At 44.5% G+C, this 20,943-nt stretch overlaps 1 protein-coding gene across 2 annotated transcripts in view; it reads right to left on the bottom strand.

Moving 5' to 3' along the window:
* Positions 1-2,940: 2,940 nt before the first annotated feature.
* Positions 2,941-20,943, bottom strand: part of EXOC3L2 (exocyst complex component 3 like 2) — a 100,398-nt gene continuing 82,395 nt past the window's right edge. Inside the window, exons 1-13 of one of the 2 annotated variants that reach the window (XM_053688792.1) lie at positions 18,810-19,274; positions 18,247-18,716; positions 16,848-17,284; positions 16,070-16,224; positions 15,776-15,890; positions 7,641-7,751; positions 7,448-7,548; positions 5,845-5,946; positions 5,622-5,757; positions 5,382-5,504; positions 5,100-5,255; positions 4,871-4,992; positions 2,941-3,589 (exon numbers count right to left, since the gene is read on the bottom strand). In XM_053688792.1, the coding sequence (XP_053544767.1) occupies positions 3,292-3,589; positions 4,871-4,992; positions 5,100-5,255; positions 5,382-5,504; positions 5,622-5,757; positions 5,845-5,946; positions 7,448-7,548; positions 7,641-7,751; positions 15,776-15,890; positions 16,070-16,224; positions 16,848-17,284; positions 18,247-18,716; positions 18,810-18,928 (2,445 nt within the window). In that variant the 5' untranslated portion in view covers positions 18,929-19,274 and the 3' untranslated portion in view covers positions 2,941-3,291. Of the gene's footprint in view, positions 3,590-4,870; positions 4,993-5,099; positions 5,256-5,381; positions 5,505-5,621; positions 5,758-5,844; positions 5,947-7,447; positions 7,549-7,640; positions 7,752-15,775; positions 15,891-16,069; positions 16,225-16,847; positions 17,285-18,246; positions 18,717-18,809; positions 19,275-20,943 lie in introns of those variants that run through there. The other variant, XM_053688793.1, reaches the window with a different exon arrangement.

Consider the following 20,943-nt stretch of genomic DNA (forward strand, 5'->3'; position numbering starts at 1 on the left):
CCTCTCCTCCTTCTCTCTGTCACTGTCCCCTCTCCTCCTTCTCTCTGTCACTGTCCCCTCTCCTTCTCTCTGTCACTGTCCCCTCTACTCCTTCTCTCTGTCACTGTCCCCTCTCCTCCTCTCTTTCACTGTCTCCTCTCCTCCTTCTCTCTGTTACTGTCCCCTCTCCTCCTCCTCTCTGTCACTGTCCCCTCTACTCCTTCTCTCTGTCACTGTCCCCTCTCCTCCTCTCTTTCACTGTCCCCTCTCCTCCTCCTCTCTGTCACTGTTCCATCTCCTCCTCTCTGTCACTGTTCCCTCTCCTCCTTCTCTCTGTCACTGTCCCCTCTCATCCTTCTCTCTGTCACTGTCCCCTCTCATCCTTCTCTCTGTCACTGTCCCCTCTCCTCCTTCTCTCTGTCACTGTCCCTTCTCCTTCTCTCTGTCACTGTCCCCCCTCCTTCTCTCTGTCACTGTCCCCTCTCCTCCTTCTCTCTGTCACTGTCCCATCTCCTCTCTGTCACTGTCCCCTCTCCTCCTCTCTGTCACTGTCCCCTCTCCTCCTCTCTGTCACTGTCCCCTCTCCTCCTTCTTTCTGTCACTGTCCCCTCTCCTCCTTCTCTCTGTCACTGTCCCCTCTCCCCTTTTCTCTATCACTTCCCCTCTCCTCCTCTCTTTCACTGTCCCCTCTCCTCCTTCTTTTTGTTACTGTCCCCTCTCCTCCTCTCTTTCACTGTCCCCTCTCCTCCTCCTCTCTGTCACTGTTCCATCTCCTCCTTCTCTCTGTCACTGTCCCATCTCCTCTCTGTCACTGTCCCCTCTCCTCCTCTCTGTCACTGTCCCCTCTCCTCCTTCTCTCTGTAACTGTACCCTCTCCTCCTTCTCTCTGTCACTGTTCCATCTCCTCCTTCTCTCTGTCACTGTTCCATCTCCTCCTTCTCTGTCACTGTTCCATCTCCACCTTCTCTCTGTCACTGTCCCCTCTCCTCCTCTCTGTCACTGTCCCCTCTCCTCCTTCTCTCTGTCACTGTCCCCTTTCCTCCTTCTCTCTGTCACTGTCCCCTCTCCTCCTTCTCTCTGTCACTGTCCCTTCTCCTTCTCTCTGTCACTGTCCCTTCTCCTTCTCTCTGTCACTGTCCCCTCTCCCCTTTTCTCTATCACTTCCCCTCTCCTCCTTCTCTCTTTCACTGTCCCCTCTCCTCCTTTTTGTTACAGTCCCCTCTCCTCCTTCTCTCTGTCACTGTTCCATCTCCTCCTTCTCTCTGTCACTGTCCTCTCTCCTCCTTTTCTCTGTCACTGTCCTCTCTCCTCCTTCTCTCTGTCACTGCCCCCTCTCCTCCTTCTCTCTGTCACTGTCCCCTTTCCTCCTTCTCTCTGTCACTGTCCCCTCTCCTCCTCCTCTCTGTCACTGTCCCCTCTCCTCCTTCTCTCTGTCACTGTCCCCTCTCCTTCTTCTCTCTGTCACTGTCCCCTCTACTCCTTCTCTCTGTCACTGTCCCCTCTCCTCCTCTCTTTCACTGTCCCCTCTCCTCCTTCTCTCTGTTACTGTCCCCTCTCCTCCTCCTCTCTGTCACTGTCCCCTCTACTCCTTCTCTCTGTCACTGTCCCCTCTCCTCCTCTCTTTCACTGTCCCCTCTCCTCCTCCTCTCTGTCACTGTTCCATCTCCTCCTTCTCTCTGTCACTGTTCCCTCTCCTCCTTCTCTCTGTCACTGTCCCCTCTCCTCCTATCTGTCACTGTCCCCTCTCATCCTTCTCTCTGTCACTGTCCCCTCTCCTCCTTCTCTCTGTCACTGTCCCTTCTCCTTCTCTCTGTCACTGTCCCCCCTCCTTCTCTCTGTCACTGTCCCCTCTCCTCCTTCTCTCTGTCACTGTCCCCTCTCCTCCTTCTCTCTGTCACTGTCCCCTCTCCTCCTCTCTGTCACTGTCCCCTCTCCTCCTCTCTGTCACTGTCCCCTCTCCTCCTTCTCTCTGTCACTGTCCCCTCTCCTCCTTCTCTCTGTCACTGTCCCCTCTTCTCATTCTCTCTGTCACTGTCGCTCTCCTCCTTCTCTCTGTCACTGTCCCCTCTTCCCTTCTCTTTGTCACTTCCCCTCTCCTCCTTCTCTCTTTCACTGTCCCCTCTTCTCCTTCTGTCTGTTAATGTCCCCTCTCCTTCTCTCTGTCACTGTCTTCTCTCCTCCTCTCTGTCACTGTCCTCTCTCCCCTTCTCTCTGTCACTGTCCCCTCTCCTCCTTCTCTCTGTCACTGTCCCCTCTCACCTTCTCTCTGTCAATGTCCCCTCTTCTCCTTCTCTCTGTCACTGTCCCCTCTCCTCCTTCTCTCTGTCAATGTCCTCTCTCCTCCTTCTCTCTGTCACGGTTCCCTCACTTCCTTCTCTCTGTCACTGTCCTCTCTCCTCCTTCTCTCTGTCACTGTTCCCTCTCCTCCTTCTCTCTGTCACTGTCCCTCTCCTCCTTCTCTCTGTCACTGTCCCCTCTCCTCCTTCTCTCTGTCACTGTCCTTTCTCCTCCTTCTCTCTGTTACTGTTCCCTCTCCTCCTCTCTGTCACTGTCCTCTCTCTCCTCCTTCTCTCTGTCACTGTCCCCTCTCCTCCTTCTCTCTTTCACTGTCCCCTCTCCTCCTTCTCTCTATCACTGTCCCCTCTCCTTCTCCTCTCTGTCACTATCCCATCTCCTTCTTCTCTTTGTCACTGTCCCCTCTCCTCCTTCTCTCTATCACTGTTCCCTCTCCTCCTTCTCTCTGTCCCCTCTCCTCCTTTTATCTGTCACTGTCCCCTCTCCTCCTTCTCTCTGTCACTGTCCCCTCTCCTCCTTTTCTCCGTCACTGTCCCCTCTCCTCCTTCTCTGTTGTTCTTTTCTGTCACTTTCCCCTTTCCTTCTTCCTTTAATCCTTGTCCTTTCTCCTCCTATTTCATTATTAATAACACTCATATGCAATTTACTCACGTAACCAGTAAAATATTTGTAATTTTAAATTAATATTTATTATTTTACAACATTCAATATATATATATATACACACAAACCATAGATTAATGTGACAGAAACACAATATATTTTTGCTACTTTTTTGCGTCAATGCCACATGCATAATCTGATATGTCGGGAAAACAGTGCAATATTTGCAGTACAGTATAACCCAGGTTCTGTTGTGTCCTGCAGACCTTTTAATCTTAAAAAATTAAGTTGAGATACTAAAGTCAACAATAGCCGGCCAGACAGCTACTTAAAATGAAGTTTTAGATTTCAAGCAATTTTCTTTTGTGACTGAGATCAATATGGCTTTACCACATGACAACTCATTACAGTTCCTTATAATTGTGTATCCTCTTCCCCAGGTCCTACACCATTCCTTATACTGCTGCCTGCTATGCTCCGGCAACTAAGACGGCTTAGGGTCCTGCGTCCGAACTGGGAGGCACGCAAGAGACTGACATTAATACAGCGTGTGTCATGTGTGACAAGGACATCAGTGAAGAAACCTGGAGACCCCCTGTCGGGTGGAGGAACATCTGAATTTTCCAAATCATGAAGGACACCTAGTATTGCCTGTCTAGGACCTGGATCCCATAGACCCCGGACATCTAGGATGGCTGACAGATGGCGTTTCCTACAAAAAGGAGAAATAAGACTATAATAATGTGTTGTGGTTAGGTAAACCATGTCTGGGACCTCTAGAGTTGGATATAGAAATAGAAAGATAGCCTTATGGCATCTCGGATACTAGATGAAGAGTGAGAGGCATGGACTATTTATATAGGGGCTGAAGAGAGAGAGTGGGAGACATGGACTGGGGAGAGAGTGGGAGGCAGGGCTTGAGAAAGAGTGGGGGGTATGGTTATTCCGCTTAAGGGCTAGAGGAAGGCTGGGAAACAGGGTCTGGCCCCTCTGGGGCTGGATAGAGAGCTAGAGGCAGGATTTTTCCCTTACGGGCTGGAGGAAAAGTAGGAAACAGGGTATGTCCCTCTGGGGCTGGAGATTGAGTGGGAGGCAGGGTTTTTCCCCTTAAGAGATGGAGAAAGAGTGGGAAACAGGGCCTGGCCCCTCTAGAGCTGAAGAGAGAATGGGAGGCAGGGTCTTTCACCTTAAAGACTCAAGGAAGATTGGGAAATAATGTCTGGCCTCTATAGGGTTAGATTGGGAGGCAGGGTTTTTCTCTTTAATGACTGGGGGAAGAGTGAGAAACAGGGTCTGGTCACTCTGGGGCTGGAGAGAGTGGGGGGCACTGTTGTATCACTTTAGGACTGAAGGAAGAGTGAGAAACAGTGTTTTGCCCCCTCTAGGGTTGGTGGGAGAGTTAAAAAGAGACAAAGTCTGACACTCTCTCAGACTGGTGGAAAAAATTAGCCTAGGGTAGGCAGAAATAGAAGAACATGCCACTAACATGGGTATTTTATACTTATCTGAAAAAGATTTTGCCCCATCAGGAGTGGAGGAAGGGTGGGAAACAGAATCTGGTCCCTCTAAGGCTGGTGAAAGTGTATGAGGGATGGTCTAGCCTCTTTTGGAACTGAATGATGGGTGGAAAATAGGGTCTGGAGAGAGTGGGAGGCAGGGTCTTTCCCTTAAGCATAGGGGGAAAAGTAGGAAAGAGGTAAGTCCTGGAGAGAGTGTAGGCACAGTTTTGCCCCTTTAGGGGGGGGGGGGAGTAGGAAACAGGACTTGGCCCCTCTGTGGCAGGGACTTGTCACTTTAGGGCTGAAGGAAGGTTGAGAGATAGGGTGTGGCCCCTCTAAGGTTGGTGGGTTGAGTTGGAGGGAGAGTATTGAATCTCTAGCACTAAAGGGAGATATGTAGGGACAACTACCCCAGACTGTGAGACAGATTGGATACATAGCTTAGCCTGAGGTACACATAAATAGAACACACTGCTAACATATTTTATACTGACCTGAAATCTGGGAATTCAGATATGAGCATGCCAACCTCCATCTGAATAGATGATGTGTCCTCTAGGACCAATATCTCAGCAAGATGTGGAACCACAAGATCCATTGATAGCTGGGGTGATTCCTGAGGAGAGAAATTATATTACTGGACAAGAGATCATGAGCCAGGGAGACAAGGTTGTTGGATGGTACTGGGGTATTGGGAAGCTTTTACACATTAGGTTAAATTACCAGCCTGCTGAAAATCTGCCCCAGTTGTTTGGCCTCTTCCTTAAGTTTGGCTGACACCTTCTTCCTGGTCTTTGAAGTGGTACAGACCATCTTGCCTTGAATGAGCGGCCTAACCAGTTCCAGAAGAACCCTACGATGTAGCTCAGACACCACTGTCTAAAGAGAGCAAGAAGATAGCTAGTATATGACATAACTTGCTGTAATAATGCCATGAACATTGTATTGTTTTTGGTGACCCAAAAGAAGTTGGATGTCATGATGATGGTGTCAAAGGGCCTATACCTGGTAAGGTCCAGGACTCATCTTGCGTAGGGCAGAAGCTCGCTCAGCTAATGCCGACACTATCCCATCACAGGCATCAGAACTATTCAACCACTTGCGACCTAGAAGTTTTCGCGTACAGGGCTGGTGGAGTATGGAGATATTAGGTAATTAGAGATGAAATGGGACATTAATTGTGTAAGGAAAAGTATGTGAGAACAGGGACTTTTTCAGCAGTTAGGATTTAATAGTGAAAGATACCTTGAGGTCATGCAACACAAGGTCACAGATGCTCCGTGTGGCCAAACCAATAATTCTGTCCAGGAATTTCTCTGCCTCCCGGAGAGGCTGTGCTCCTTGTTCAGGATCTTGCTGCGCCATACGAGTAGCAAACTCCCTATAGGGGATCCCAATAAATCAGTTTAAAGGCATTAAACATGCAGAAATAAAGGAGTTTATATATAGAGAAAAATCAAATATTCACCTGAATGGGGGGCAGCAGTTCACGATTCTGATGACCCTATAAATAAAGGCTTCTGTCATTCCTTCTTGCTCACAGTGGAAACGTTCTACTGCCTTCTGGAGACTAATAGAATAATGCGAGGGTTAAAACAGTTTTCATTTGGAGTAACTGTAACATATCGAGTCTGGAGGAGACCCAGTCACAGGAAGATAACAGGCTCCCTAAGGGATCTCACTACTATATACATAAATATATAAAGACCAAAAACGTAATGCCAAAGGAACAGAAGCCAGGAAAGTACTGGTGAAAATGCACACAATAAATGTTTATATATGCACAGTATATATCAGCAATTGTCACATTACATAAGGTCTGCACACGCAATAAATGTTTATATGCACAGTATATATCAGTAATTGTCACATTACATAAGGTCTGCACACACAATAAATGTTTATATATGCACAGTATATATCAGTAATTAAGTGCTACATTACATAAGGTCTGCACACACAATAATGTATATATGCACAGTATATATCAGTAATTATATGTCACATTACATAAGGTCTGCACACACAATAATGTATATATGCACAGTATATATCAGTAATTATATGTCACATTACATAAGGTCTGCACACACAATAATGTATATATGCACAGTATATATCAGTAATTATATGTCACATTACATAAGGTCTGCACACACAATAAATGTTTATATATGCACAGTATATATCAGTAATTATATGTCACATTACATAAGGTCTGCACACACAATAAATGTTTATATATGCACAGTATATATCAGTAATTATATGTCACATTACATAAGGTCTGCACACACAATAATGTATATATGCACAGTATATATCAGTAATTATATGTCACATTACATAAGGTCTGCACACACAATAAATGTTTATATATGCACAGTATATATCAGTAATTATATGTCACATTACATAAGGTCTGCACACACAATAATGTATATATGCACAGTATATATCAGTAATTGTCACATTACATAAGGTCTGCACACACAATAAATGTTTATATATGCACAGTATATATCAGTAATTATATGTCACATTACATAAGGTCTGCACACACAATAATGTATATATGCACAGTATATATCAGTAATTTAGTGCCACATTACATAAGGTCTGCACACACAATAAATGTTTATATATGCACAGTATATATCAGTAATTATATGTCACACTACATAAGGTCTGCACACACAATAAATGTTTATATATGCACAGTATATATCAGTAATTATATGTCATATTACATAAGGTCTGCACACACAATAATGTATATATGCACAGTATATATAATTAATTAAGATAATTAAGGTAGGTAGATAGACAGACACACAGGCAGATAGATAGTAGATTTATTTCCTGGTAAAATTCCAATTGAAATTGCTGACTGGTTTGATAAAAAAGTGTACATATCACCAATACAATGGATTGGAATGGAGTATTTGATGTAACCAAAATGAGCACTAAAACATTGACAGGCACACTTGCCATTAAGACAATTTACAGACCACATGTATATGGGATAAGGACTTAATGTAACTATCCCTCTCCTATGCTGTTGATGTTACCTGTGTAGGACCTCAGAGAAGCAGCCTAGACACGAACGAGACATAAGGACCCCAAAGTCTTCACTTATTGCTGGAGCACGATCCACATGTGGTCTCATTATCTGAGGAGACATAGCCCAGGAGATGCTTAGGATCACTAGTAAGTTTATAGAAAACTCACACTGTTGTTATATAGTAGCAAAGGAGGTCTCACCTGTATTACTCTTCCAATGAACGACGACTGGACATCGTCAGTGATAGAGTCCTCCTTCCACCGCTCCTGCTCCAACTGTAACTCCTCCTCTAAGCGCTGGGACACACGTACCTGAGAATGGCAGAAACACAAAAGGTGAACACGTGAGGTGCCTGAGGGACACAATGTGACACTTATAAAGGGAGACAGTGATGTAGAGAGAAGACAGTGTGTGACAGTGATGTAGAGAACACAGTGTGTGACAGTGATGTAGAGAGAAGACAGTGTGTGACAGTGATGTAGAGAGAAGACAGTGTGTGACAGTGATGTAGAGAACACAGTGTGTGACAGTGATGTAGAGAGAAGACAGTGTGTGACAGTGATGTAGAGAGAAGACAGTGTGTGACAGTGATCTAGAGAACACAGTGTGTGACAGTGATGTAGAGCGAAGACAGTGTGTGACAGTGATGTAGAGAACACAGTGTGTGACAGTGATGTAGAGAGAAGACAGTGTGTGACAGTGATGTAGAGAGAAGACAGTGTGTGACAGTGATGTAGAGCGAAGACAGTGTGTGACAGTGATGTAGAGAACACAGTGTGTGACAGTGATGTAGAGAGAAAAAAGGTGTGTGACAGTGATGTAGAGAGAAGACAGTGTGTGACAGTGATGTAGAGAAGACAGTGTGTGACAGTGATGTAGAGAGAAGACAGTGTGTGACAGTGATGTAGAGAACACAGTGTGTTACAGTGATGTAAAAAGAAGACAGTGTGTGACAGTGATGTAGAGAGAAGACAGTGTGTGACAGTGATGTAGAGAGAAGACAGTGTGTGACAGTGATCTAGAGAACACAGTGTGTGACAGTGATGTAGAGCGAAGACAGTGTGTGACAGTGATGTAGAGAACACAGTGTGTGACAGTGATGTAGAGAGAAGACAGTGTGTGACAGTGATGTAGAGAGAAGACAGTGTGTGACAGTGATGTAGAGCGAAGACAGTGTGTGACAGTGATGTAGAGAACACAGTGTGTGACAGTGATGTAGAGAGAAAAAAGGTGTGTGACAGTGATGTAGAGAGAAGACAGTGTGTGACAGTGATGTAGAGAACACAGTGTGTGACAGTGATGTAAAAAGAAGACAGTGTGTGACAGTGATGTAGAGAGAAGACAGTGTGTGACAGTGATGTAGAGAAGACAGAGTGTGACAGTGATGTAGAAAACACAGTGTGTGACTGTGATGTAGAGAGAAGACTGTGTGACTGTGATGTAGAGAAGACAGTGTGTGACTGTGATGTAGAGAAGACAGTGTGTGACTGTGATGTAGAGAAGACAGTGTGTGACTGTGATGTAGAGAAGACAGTGTGTGACTGTGAAGTAGAGAGGACAGTGTGTGACAGTGATGTAGAGAGAAGACAGTGTGTGACAGTGATGTAGAGAAGACAGTGTGTGACAGTGATGTAGAGAGAAGACAGTGTGTGACAGTGATCTAGAGAACACAGTGTGTGACAGTGATGTAGAGCGAAGACAGTGTGTGACAGTGATGTAGAGAGAAGACAGTGTGTGACTGTGATGTAGAGAAGACAGTGTGTGACAGTCATGTAGAGAGGACAGTGTGTGACAGTGATGTAGAGAGAAGACAGTGTGTGACAGTGATGTAGAGAACACTGTGTGACAGTGATGTAGAGAGAAGACAGTGTGTGACAGTGATGTAGAGAGAAGACAGTATGTGCCAGTGATGTAGAGAACACAGTGTGTGACAGTGATGTAGAGAGAAGACAGTGTGTGACAGTGATGTAGAGAACACAGTGTGTGACAGTGATTTAGAGAGAAGACTGTGTGTGGCAGTGATGTAGAAAGAAGACAGTGTGTGACAGTGATGTAGAGAGAAGACAGTGTGTGACAGTGATATAGAGAGAAGACAGTGTGTGACAGTGATGTAGAGAGAAGACAGTGTGTGACAGTGATATAGAGAGAAGACAGTGTGTGACAGTGATGTAGAGAAGACAGTGTGTGACAGTGATGTAGAGAGAAGACAGTGTGTGACAGTGATGTAGAGAGAAGACAGTGTGTGACTGTGAAGTAGAGAACACAGTGTGTGACAGTGATGTAGAGAAGACAGTGTGTGACAGTGATGTAGAGAAGACAGTGTGTGACAGTGATGTAGAGAGATGACAGTGTGTGACAGTGATATAGAGAGAAGACAGTGTGTGACAGTGATGTAGAGAGAAGACAGTGTGTGACAGTGATATAGAGAGAAGACAGTGTGTGACAGTGATGTAGAGAACACAGTGTGTGACTGTGATGTAGAGAGAAGACAGTGTGTGACTGTAATGTAGAGAAGACAGTGTGTGACTGTGATGCAGAGAAGACAGTGTGTGACTGTGATGTAGAGAAGACAGTGTGTGACTGTGATGTAGAGAAGACAGTGTGTGACTGTGAAGTAGAGAGGACAGTGTGTGAAGTGATGTAGAGAGAAGACAGTGTGTGACAGTGATGTAGAGAAGACAGTGTGTGACAGTGATGTAGAGAACACAGTGTGTGACAGTGATGTAGAGAGAAGACAGTGTGTGACTGTGATGTAGAGAAGACAGTGTGTGACTGTGATGTAGAAAAGACAGTGTGTGACAGTGATGTAGAGAGAAGACAGTGTGTGACAGTGATGTAGAGAAGACAGTGTGTGACAATGATGTAGAGAACACAGTGTGTGACAGTGATGTAGAGAGAAGACAGTGTGTGACAGTGATGTAGAGAAGACAGTGTGTGACAGTGATGTAGAGAGAAGACAGTGTGTGACAGTGATGTAGAGAGAAGACAGTGTGTGACAGTGATGTAGAGAAGACAGTGTGTGACAATGATGTAGAGAACACAGTGTGTGACAGTGATGTAGAGAGAAGACAGTGTGTGACAGTGATGTAGAGAAGACAGTGTGTGACAGTGATGTAGAGAAGACAGTGTGTGACAGTGATATAGATAGAAGACAGTGTGTGACAGTTATGTAGAAAGAAGACAGTGTGTGACAGTGATGTAGAGAGAAGACAGTGTGTGACAGTGATGTAGATAGAAGACAGTGTGTGACAGTGATATAGAGAGAAGACAGTGATGTAGAGAAGACAGTGTGTGACAGTGATGTAGAGAAGACAGTGTGTGACAGTGATATAGAGAGAAGACAGAGGCTGACAGTGATGTAGAGAGGACAGATGCTGACAGTGATGTAGAGAAGACAGTGTGTGACAGTGATATAGAGAGAAGACAGAGGCTGACAGTGATGTAGAGAGGACAGTGTGTGACAGTGATGTAGAGAGAAGACAGTGTGTGACAGTGATGTAGATAGAAGACAGTGTGTGACAGTGATATAGAGAGAAGACAGTGATGTAGAGAAGACAGTGTGTGACAGTGATGTAGAGAAGACAGTGTGTGACAGTGATGTAGAGAGAAGACAGAGGCTGACAGTGTAGAGAGAAGACAGTGTGTGACAGTGATGTAGAGAAGACAGTGTGTGACAGTGATGTAGAGAGAAGACAGTGTGTGACAGTGATGTAGAGAGAAGACAGTGTGTGACAGTGATGTAGAGAACACAGTGTGTGACAGTGATGTAGAGAAGACAGTGTGTGACAGTGATGTAGAGAGATGACAGTGTGTGACAGTGATATAGAGAGAAGACAGTGTGTGACTGTGATGTAGAGAGAAGACATTGTGTGACAGTGATATAGAGAGAAGACAGTGTGTGACAGTGATGTAGAGAACACAGTGTGTGACTGTGATGTAGAGAGAAGACAGTGTGTGACTGTAATGTAGAGAAGACAGTGTGTGACTGTGATGCAGAGAAGACAGTGTGTGACTGTGATGTAGAGAAGACAGTGTGTGACTGTGAAGTAGAGAGGACAGTGTGTGAAGTGATGTAGAGAGAAGACAGTGTGTGACAGTGATGTAGAGAAGACAGTGTGTGACAGTGATGTAAAAAACACAGTGTGTGACAGTGATGTAGAGAGAAGACAGTGTGTGACAGTGATGTAGAGAAGACTGTGTGACAATGATGTAGAGAACACAGTGTGTGACAGTGATGTAGAGAGGACATATGCTGACAGTGATGTAGAGAGGACAGTGTGTGGCAGTGATATAGAGAGAAGACAGAGGCTGACAGTGATGTAGAGAGGACAGTGTGTGACAGTGATGTAGAGAGAAGACAGAGGCTGACAGTTATGTAGAGAGGACAGATGCTGACAGTGATGTAGAGAGAAGACAGTGTGTGACTGTGATGTAGAGAAGACAGTGTGTGACTGTGATGTAGAGAAGACAGTGTGTGACAGTCATGTAGAGAGGACAGTGTGTGACAGTGATGTAGAGAAGACAGTGTGTGACAATGATGTAGAGAACACAGTGTGTGACAGTGATGTAGAGAGAAGACAGTGTGTGACAGTGATGTAGAGAAGACAGTGTGTGACAGTGATGTAGAAAAGACAGTGTGTGACAGTGATATAGATAGAAGACAGTGTGTGACAGTTATGTAGAAAGAAGACAGTGTGTGACAGTGATGTAGAGAGAAGACAGTGTGTGACAGTGATGTAGATAGAAGACAGTGTGTGACAGTGATATAGAGAGAAGACAGTGATGTAGAGAAGACAGTGTGTGACAGTGATGTAGAGAAGACAGTGTGTGACAGTGATATAGAGAGAAGACAGAGGCTGACAGTGATGTAGAGAGGACAGATGCTGACCGTGATGTAGAGAAGACAGTGTGTGACAGTGATATAGAGAGAAGACAGAGGCTGACAGTGATGTAGAGAGGACAGAGGCTGACAGTGATGTAGAGAGGACAGTGTGTGACAGTGATGTAGAGAGAAGACAGAGGCTGACAGTGTAGAGAGAAGACAGTGTGTGACAGTGATGTAGAGAAGACAGTGTGTGACAGTGATGTAGAGAGAAGACAGTGTGTGACAGTGATGTAGAGAGAAGACAGTGTGTGACAGTGATGTAGAGAACACAGTGTGTGACAGTGATGTAGAGAAGACAGTGTGTGACAGTGATGTAGAGAGATGACAGTGTGTGACAGTGATATAGAGAGAAGACAGTGTGTGACAGTGATGTAGAGAGAAGACAGTGTGTGACAGTGATATAGAGAGAAGACAGTGTGTGACAGTGATGTAGAGAACACAGTGTGTGACTGTGACGTAGAGAGAAGACAGTGTGTGACTGTAATGTAGAGAAGACAGTGTGTGACAGTGATGCAGAGAAGACAGTGTGTGACTGTGATGTATAGAAGACAGTGTGTGACTGTGAAGTAGAGAGGACAGTGTGTGAAGTGATGTAGAGAGAAGACAGTGTGTGACAGTGATGTAGAGAAGACAGTGTGTGACAGTGATGTAGAGAACACAGTGTGTGACAGTGATGTAGAGAGAAGACAGTGTGTGACTGTGATGTAGAGAAGACAGTGTGTGACTGTGATGTAGAAAAGACAGTGTATGACAGTCATGTAGAGAGGACAGTGTGTGACAGTGATGTAGAGAGAAGACAGTGTGTGACAGTGATGTAGAGAAGACAGTGTGTGACAATGATGTAGAGAACACAGTGTGTGACAGTGATGTAGAGAGAAGACAGTGTGTGACAGTGATGTAGAGAAGACAGTGTGTGACAGTGATGTAGAGAGAAGACAGTGTGTGACAGTGATGTAGAGAGAAGACAGTGTGTGACAGTAATGTAGAGAACACAGTGTGTGACAGTGATGTAGAGAAGACAGTGTGTGACAGTGATGTAGAGAGAAGACAGTGTGTGACAGTGATATAGAGATAAGACAGTGTGTGACAGTGATGTAGAGAGAAGACATTGTGTGACAGTGATATAGAGAGAAGACAGTGTGTGACAGTGATGTAGAGAACACAGTGTGTGACTGTGATGTAGAGAGAAGACAGTGTGTGACTGTAATGTAGAGAAGACAGTGTGTGACTGTGATGCAGAGAAGACAGTGTGTGACTGTGATGTAGAGAAGACAGTGTGTGACTGTGAAGTAGAGAGGACAGTGTGTGAAGTGATGTAGAGAGAAGACAGTGTGTGACAGTGATGTAGAGAAGACAGTGTGTGACAGTGATGTAAAAAACACAGTGTGTGACAGTGATGTAGAGAGAAGACAGTGTGTGACAGTGATGTAGAGAAGACTGTGTGACAATGATGTAGAGAACACAGTGTGTGACAGTGATGTAGAGAGAAGACAGTGTGTGACAGTGATGTAGAGAGAAGACAGTGTGTGACAGTGATGTAGAGAAGACAGTGTGTGACAGTGATGTAGAAAAGACAGTGTGTGACAGTCATGTAGAAAAGACAGTGTGTGACAGTGATATAGATAGAAGACAGTGTGTGACAGTTATGTAGAAAGAAGACAGTGTGTAACAGTGATGTAGAGAGGACAGTGTGTGACAGTGATGTAGAGAGAAGACAGTGGGTGACAGTGATATAGAGAGAAGACAGTGGGTGACAGTGATGTAGAGAAGACAGTGTGTGACAGTGATGTAGAGAAGACAGTGTGTGACAGTGATATAGAGAGAAGACAGAGGCTGACAGTGATGTAGAGAGGACAGATGCTGACAGTGATGTAGAGAGGACAGATGCTGACAGTGATGTAGAGAGGACAGTGTGTGTCAGTGATGTAGAGAAGACAGTGTGTGACAGTGATATAGAGAGAAGACAGAGGATGACAGTGATATAGAGAGAAGACAGAGGATGACAGTGATGTAGAGAGAAGACAGTGTGTGACAGTGATGTAGAGAAGACAGTGTGTGACAGTGATATAGAGAGAATACAGTGTGTGACAGTGATATAGAGAGAAGACAGTGTGTGACAGTGATATAGAGAGGACAGTGTGTGACAGTGATATAGAGAGAAGACAGAGTGTGACAGTGATGTAGAGAGAAGACAGAGGCTGACAGTGATGTAAAGAAGAAAGTGCGTGACAGTGATGTAGAGAGGACAGTGTGTGACAGTTATGTAGAGAGAATACAGTGTGAGTTACAGTGATATAGAGAGAAGACAGTGTGTGACAGTGATGTATAGAGGACAGTGGGTGACAGTTATGTAGAGAGAATACAGTGTGTGACAGTGATATAGAGAGAAGACAGTAACAGGCCCATTTATCAAGCTCCGTATGGAGCTTGAAGGGCCGTGTTTCTGGCGAGTCTTCAGACTCGCCAGAAACACAACTTATGAAGCAGCGGTCTAAAGACCGCTGCTCCATAACCCTGTCCGCCTGCTCTGAACAGGCGGACAGGAATCGCCAGACATCAACCCGATCGAATACGATCGGGTTGATTGACAGCTCCCTGCTGGCGGCCGATTGGCCGCGAGTCAGCAGGGGGCGGCGTTGCACCAGCAGCTCTTGTGAGCTGCTGGTGCAATGTTAAATGCGGAGAGCGTATTGCTCTCCGCATTTAGCGAGGTCTTGCGGACCTGATCCGCAGTGTTGGATCAGGTCCGCAAGCCCTTTGATAAATGGGCCTGTGTGTGACAGTGATATAGAGAGAAGACAGTGTGTGACAGTGATGTATAGAGGACAGTGGGTGAAGTAGCAATTTACTACTGGGAGCTAGCTCGTGATTGGTAGCTGCACATATATGCCTCACCCAATGTGTTCAATTACCTCTCAGTAGTGCATTGCAGCTCCTGAGCCTACCTAGGTATGCTTTTTAACAAGAGATACCAAGAGAATGAAGCACATTTGATAAGAGAAGTAAATTGGAAAGTTGTTTAAAACTCAATGGTCTATCTATTTCTTAGGATAGACCTCTCCCAAGTGTTATTTTCTTCTCATACAATATTTGTCCTTACCCCCTCTGTTTAAGTCTTTTCTATGAATCAAAGCAAACTTTGTCTATTTTGAGATTGTGCCAAAACAAATGAAATTAGTGAAATTCATTGAGAAATTCTTCATTACATATAGATAAAAAACGTTCTCAGTAAGAATTACATAAGGTTGTGTAATACCCTGTTATGCGGTTTTGTTATACACTCAGTGATATTTTACTGCAGATTACATCTCTAAGAATTGAGGGGGTGGCTTGTGTAAATCAATACGCGTTTCGATATATATATTTCATCTGGATTTTGTTCAAATGCTCACAGACATGTTTTGACAAAATTGTTAAAAAGAAATTCTATAAAGAAACTGTAACTTGTACCTGCACTGCATTTACACAATGATGCTCCAGCATCCTCTGCGTATCGGAAAGCAAGAGAGGCCCTAGTTCTGTCCGATTAATAAGAGGTGAGATCTCAGGCCGGGAAAGGATATCTCTATGCAGAAAGAGACAATATTACATTTATGCGTCATTACCCCATCATTGTGCACTTCTGGTTTATTATCGGCTAGTTTTATCTGTTGCTATATCTCTATAGAGTGCAGCAGTGTTGTGTCTATACTCCCATCATACATCTGCTATACACTAAAGCCCACTCTTCATTCCTGAACTGACCTATAGTAGACATTGCTGTTCCAGTCCAAAATGAAGTAGATTTCATTGGTCTCCAGGGAGCGCTGTGCGGCAGAGTTCAACCACTCTGCTATTCCACTGTGATATGCAGAGAGGTAGGTTCGGAAAACTTCAAAATCTCTAGGATAGACACAGACCTAGAAAGCAGAGAGCCCACAGAGTCATTTTGATGAAGGAATGATAGACACCCTGGAACCTCAGTCACTTTTTCACTCTTAAAGAGCTGGGCAACCTACCATGTCCTTGTCTTTGTGTCACTGTCATCCTGCATAGAAGAGGAACAGACTCCCATGTTCTTATGTCTGTGTCACTGTGTAACCCTATAGGGGAAGGGACAAGCTATCAGGTCCATCTGTCTGTGTCACCCTGTAGGCAGAGGGAAAGAATCGCATGTGTCTGTATGACTAAGTCACCATACAGGGGGAGGGACAGACTCACAGGTCCCCATGTCTGTATCAGTGTGTCATCCTGGAGGGGGAGGGACAGACTCCCAGGTCCCCATGTTTGTGTCAGTGTGTCACCCTGGAGGGGGAGGGACAGACTCCCAGGTCCCCATGTCTGTGTTAGTGTGTCACCCTGGAGGGGGAGGGACAGACTCCCAGGTCCCAATGTCTGTGTCAGTGTGTCACCCTGGAGGGGGAGGGACAGACGAGGTTCCTGTGTCATTGTGTCTCCCTGCGGAGGAAGGGATAATCTCTCAGGTCCCTATGTCTATGTAAACCTATATCTGGAATTATCCCGATAATGTTGTGTTACTCACCAGACAGTTCTTCACAGCTGTCAAATCTTCTACTGTTGTTCTTTTGACCCTCTCAGCCTGAGATGATAGTGACCCCATTTTACCCTCCAGGTTGCTCTTCAGACGATTATCCACACTTTTTCCCACTGCCTCTACCCAGCGACCTCTCATGTCTTTGTTTCCCTGGGGTCCTTTCCGATCTTCCTCCTGTTGAATGACCCCAATAACTTCATCTAGTTTTGTTGTTGTCCCCTTAATATTGAGTGACTCTTCCACCACTGCCCACATCTCCTTCATCAGGGCTTCATACAGGAGGGTAACATCCTTGGCCTGGCGCCCTGGGCTTGTGGGTACAACCCCTGGACTTGCACCTCCATCGCACTCTGCCTCAAGCTCTATGATGTGCTGGTCTGCCAATCTTAGCTCTCGACGTTGGATGAGGTGAAGAATCTCCAGCACTGTGATTGAGAGGGAGCTTTAGGTAAGTTGGAAGATCTATGTGAGTTAGACATTCAGAGCCATGCTTAGAGGAAGACACAGCTATTTATAACATTCATAATATTGTGTTTCATGTAGCATTGGTTACATTGAACCTAATAAAGTATGTCCCCTTGTGTATGATTTATGGCTTGTGAAGGACAACTGTGAAGAAGACATCTTTATCAGCTCAAAAGTCAAAGACTTCTAAAATCCTAAGGTCGTTCAAACATTTTATCTTATTATAATGACGTACGATTGTGGTTTCAGATTACCCTATTCTCTGAAAACTTGTACATGGACCCAATGAAAGTGTCTAATGGTAGCTAGAAAGGTTTATTCAATGTTATGTAAGGATCCAAAAGCCATAGAGGTGTACGGCAAGAAAATTTGTATGATCGTCAACTAGGAACAGTCTGAGCAGTCATTTTCTAATTCTAAAAAGTTTGTGTTCTAGAGATCATGCATATACAACACTGGACAAAATCAGTCACATTTTATGATCATTAGATTACAGACCTGGCTAGTTGAGACAGTGAATGAATTGGTCAATTCTAGAATGTTTGATACCACCCTATTAATGTCTAATTTGTTTCCTTAGAGTAGACTGCCTGAACGCTTCACTTTTTCCATATTAAGAATGAAAATTAACAAACATTAATTCTCATCTTTCACTAGAGTAGTGAATGATATCCTAGCACTCGTTACTCTGCAAGCCTGACCTCTACAGGGTCATCTAATACTCAAGACTTCATAGCAGATGTAGAAGTCTTGAATTCCATCAGTTAATTGACACCTACAATATAATATTTTATAATAATGGCTAAAAAGTAGATACTGAATATAAGGTTCAGCCAGTTCTGTAAGATTTTTTTATTTTTTATTTTGTAGAATATTAGGTCCAGCTGTGGAAACAGATGTAGAGAACCACTAACCTCCTTACCTGAAAGTGGCTCCCGGCTCTTGTCATCCTCTTGCACGATCTCGACCCGTTCAGGCACAGCTTCCACCATTGACTCCCGATGTGACCGATTCCCACCAGTTCCTAAACCTCCTGATCCCAGCCACAAGAAGGATAAGCGCTTCACACCTCCACCTGGACCACCCCCATCTTCTTCTGTTCCTCCATCTTTTCTGCGCCCAAGGGACAGTGCATTCACATCCTCAGACTTACGTCGTCCTCGCCTTTTCTCCACTGTCACCTTTCCTCCTAGAAGACCCTTTCCTCCCTTCCAGAAAGGTGAGAGACCAGCAATTTTTTCAAGGGTTCCTCGTCGTTTAGCATCTGTCCCTAGAGGTTCTCTTTTCTCTACTACTTCATCATTTTCAAAAAAGGGGTTTCCACCCTCAGGAGATGGACGGGTGAGTGGGGTGTCCTCCTCAAAGGGATTGGGTGCTGGCATGGTTTCTGTCCTAGATTTTTTTGGAAAAAAAAGGAAAAACAGTTCATTTTTCTACAATATAAGATGCCTTTCACCCACTATTCCTGTCAGTCCTAATGGTTACCAGCTTTGTCCTTTGTCTACAGCCATTTCACATTCCCCATCGGCCATTTTCGTTTGAACACCAGTTAATGACTTTTTTACCTCTTCTGTTCTAAATGTCTCTGCTACATTTACTTTCATTTTAATGGTGAACTTTGATCTTCAGCAAAAGCAAACACAGCTTCTCTCTACATAAAACAACACCTCCCCTTATAAAGTGTTCTCTGTAGCTTTCTTTATTGTCCCTCACTCTACACCTCTCTGCTATGTAACTGTAGGTCCTATACTGACCTGTAGGTATAATCAGCTTTGGTTCGCACCTCCAACCTTCCATGTAACCCTCTATATCACTCTAGTACTTATACACTGCATAGTACTCTCACTGCACCTCTAGCCTGTAACCCACTAGAATATTCCTGTACTTATACTGCATAGTACTCTCACTGCACCTCTAGCCTGTAACCCACTAGAATATTCCTGTACTTACACTGCATAGTACTCTCACTGCACCTCTAGCCTGTAACCCACTAGACTATTCCTGTACTTATACTGCATAGTACTCTCACTGCACCTCTAGCCTGCAACCCACTAGACTATTCCTGTACTTATACACTGCATAGTACTCTCACTGCACCTCTAGCCTGTAACCCACTAGACTATTCCTGTACTTATACATTGCATAGTACTCTCACTGCACCTCTAGCCTGTAACCCACTAGACTATTCCTGTACTTATACACTGCATAGTACTCTCACTGCACCTCTAGCCTGTAACCCACTAGACTATTCCTGTACTTATACTGCATAGTACTCTCACTGCACCTCTAGCCTGTAACCCACTAGACTATTCCTGTACTTATACATTGCATAGTACTCTCACTTCACCTCCATCTAACCTGTAACCCACTAGACTATTCCTGTACTTATACACTGCATAGTACTCTCACTGCACCTCTAGCCTGTAACCCACTAGACTATTCCTGTACTTATACTGCATAGTACACTCACTGCACCTCTAGCCTGTAACCCACTAGACTATTGCTGTACTTATACTGCATAGTACTCTCACTGCACCTCTAGCCTGTAACCCACTAGATTATTCCTGTACTTATACATTGCACATAGCTCTCACTACACCTCTAGCCTGTAACTCACTAGACTATTCCTGTACTTATACACTGCATAGTACTCTCACTGCACCTCTAGTCTGTAACCCACTAGACTATTCCTGTACTTATACTGCATAGTACTCTCATTGCACCTCTAGCCTGTAACCCACTAGACTATTCCTGTACTTATACATTGCACATAGCTCTCACTTCACCTCCATCTAACCTGTAACCCACTAGACTATTCCTGTACTTATACACTGCATAGTACTCTCACTGCACCTCTAGCCTGTAACCCCCTAGCCTATTCCTGTACTTATACTGCATAGTACTCTCACTGCACCTCTAACCTGTAACCTACTAGACTATTCCTGTACTTATACTGCATAGTACACTCACTGCACCTCTAGCCTGTAACCCACTAGACTATTCCTGTACTTATACACTGCATAGTACTCTCATTGCACCTCTAGCCTGTAACCCACTAGACTATTCCTGTACTTATACACTGCATAGTACTCTCACTTCACCTCCATCTAACCTGTAACCCACTAGACTATTCCTGTACTTATACTGCATAGTACTCTCACTGCACCTCTAGCCTGTAACCCACTAGACTATTCCTGTACTTATACACTGCATAGTACTCTCACTGCACCTCTAGCCTGTAACCCACTAGACTATTCCTGTACTTATACACTACATAGTACTCTCACTGCACCTCTAGCCTGTAACCCACTAGACTATTCCTGTACTTATACACTACATAGTACTCTCACTGCACCTCTAGCCTGTAACCCACTAGACTATTCCTGTACTTATATACTGCATAGTACTCTCACTGCACCTCTAGCCTGTAACCCACTAGACTATTCCTGTACTTATACACTGCATAGTACTCTCACTGCACCTCTAGCCTGTAACCCACTAGACTATTGCTGTACTTATACACTGCATAGTACTCTCACTGCACCTCTAGCCTGTAACCCACTAGACTATTCCTGTACTTATACTGCATAGTACTCTCACTGCACCTCTAGCCTGCAAC

Source organism: Bombina bombina, chromosome 7 (genome assembly GCF_027579735.1).
Source record: "Bombina bombina isolate aBomBom1 chromosome 7, aBomBom1.pri, whole genome shotgun sequence".
Lineage (NCBI taxonomy): Eukaryota > Metazoa > Chordata > Amphibia > Anura > Bombinatoridae > Bombina > Bombina bombina.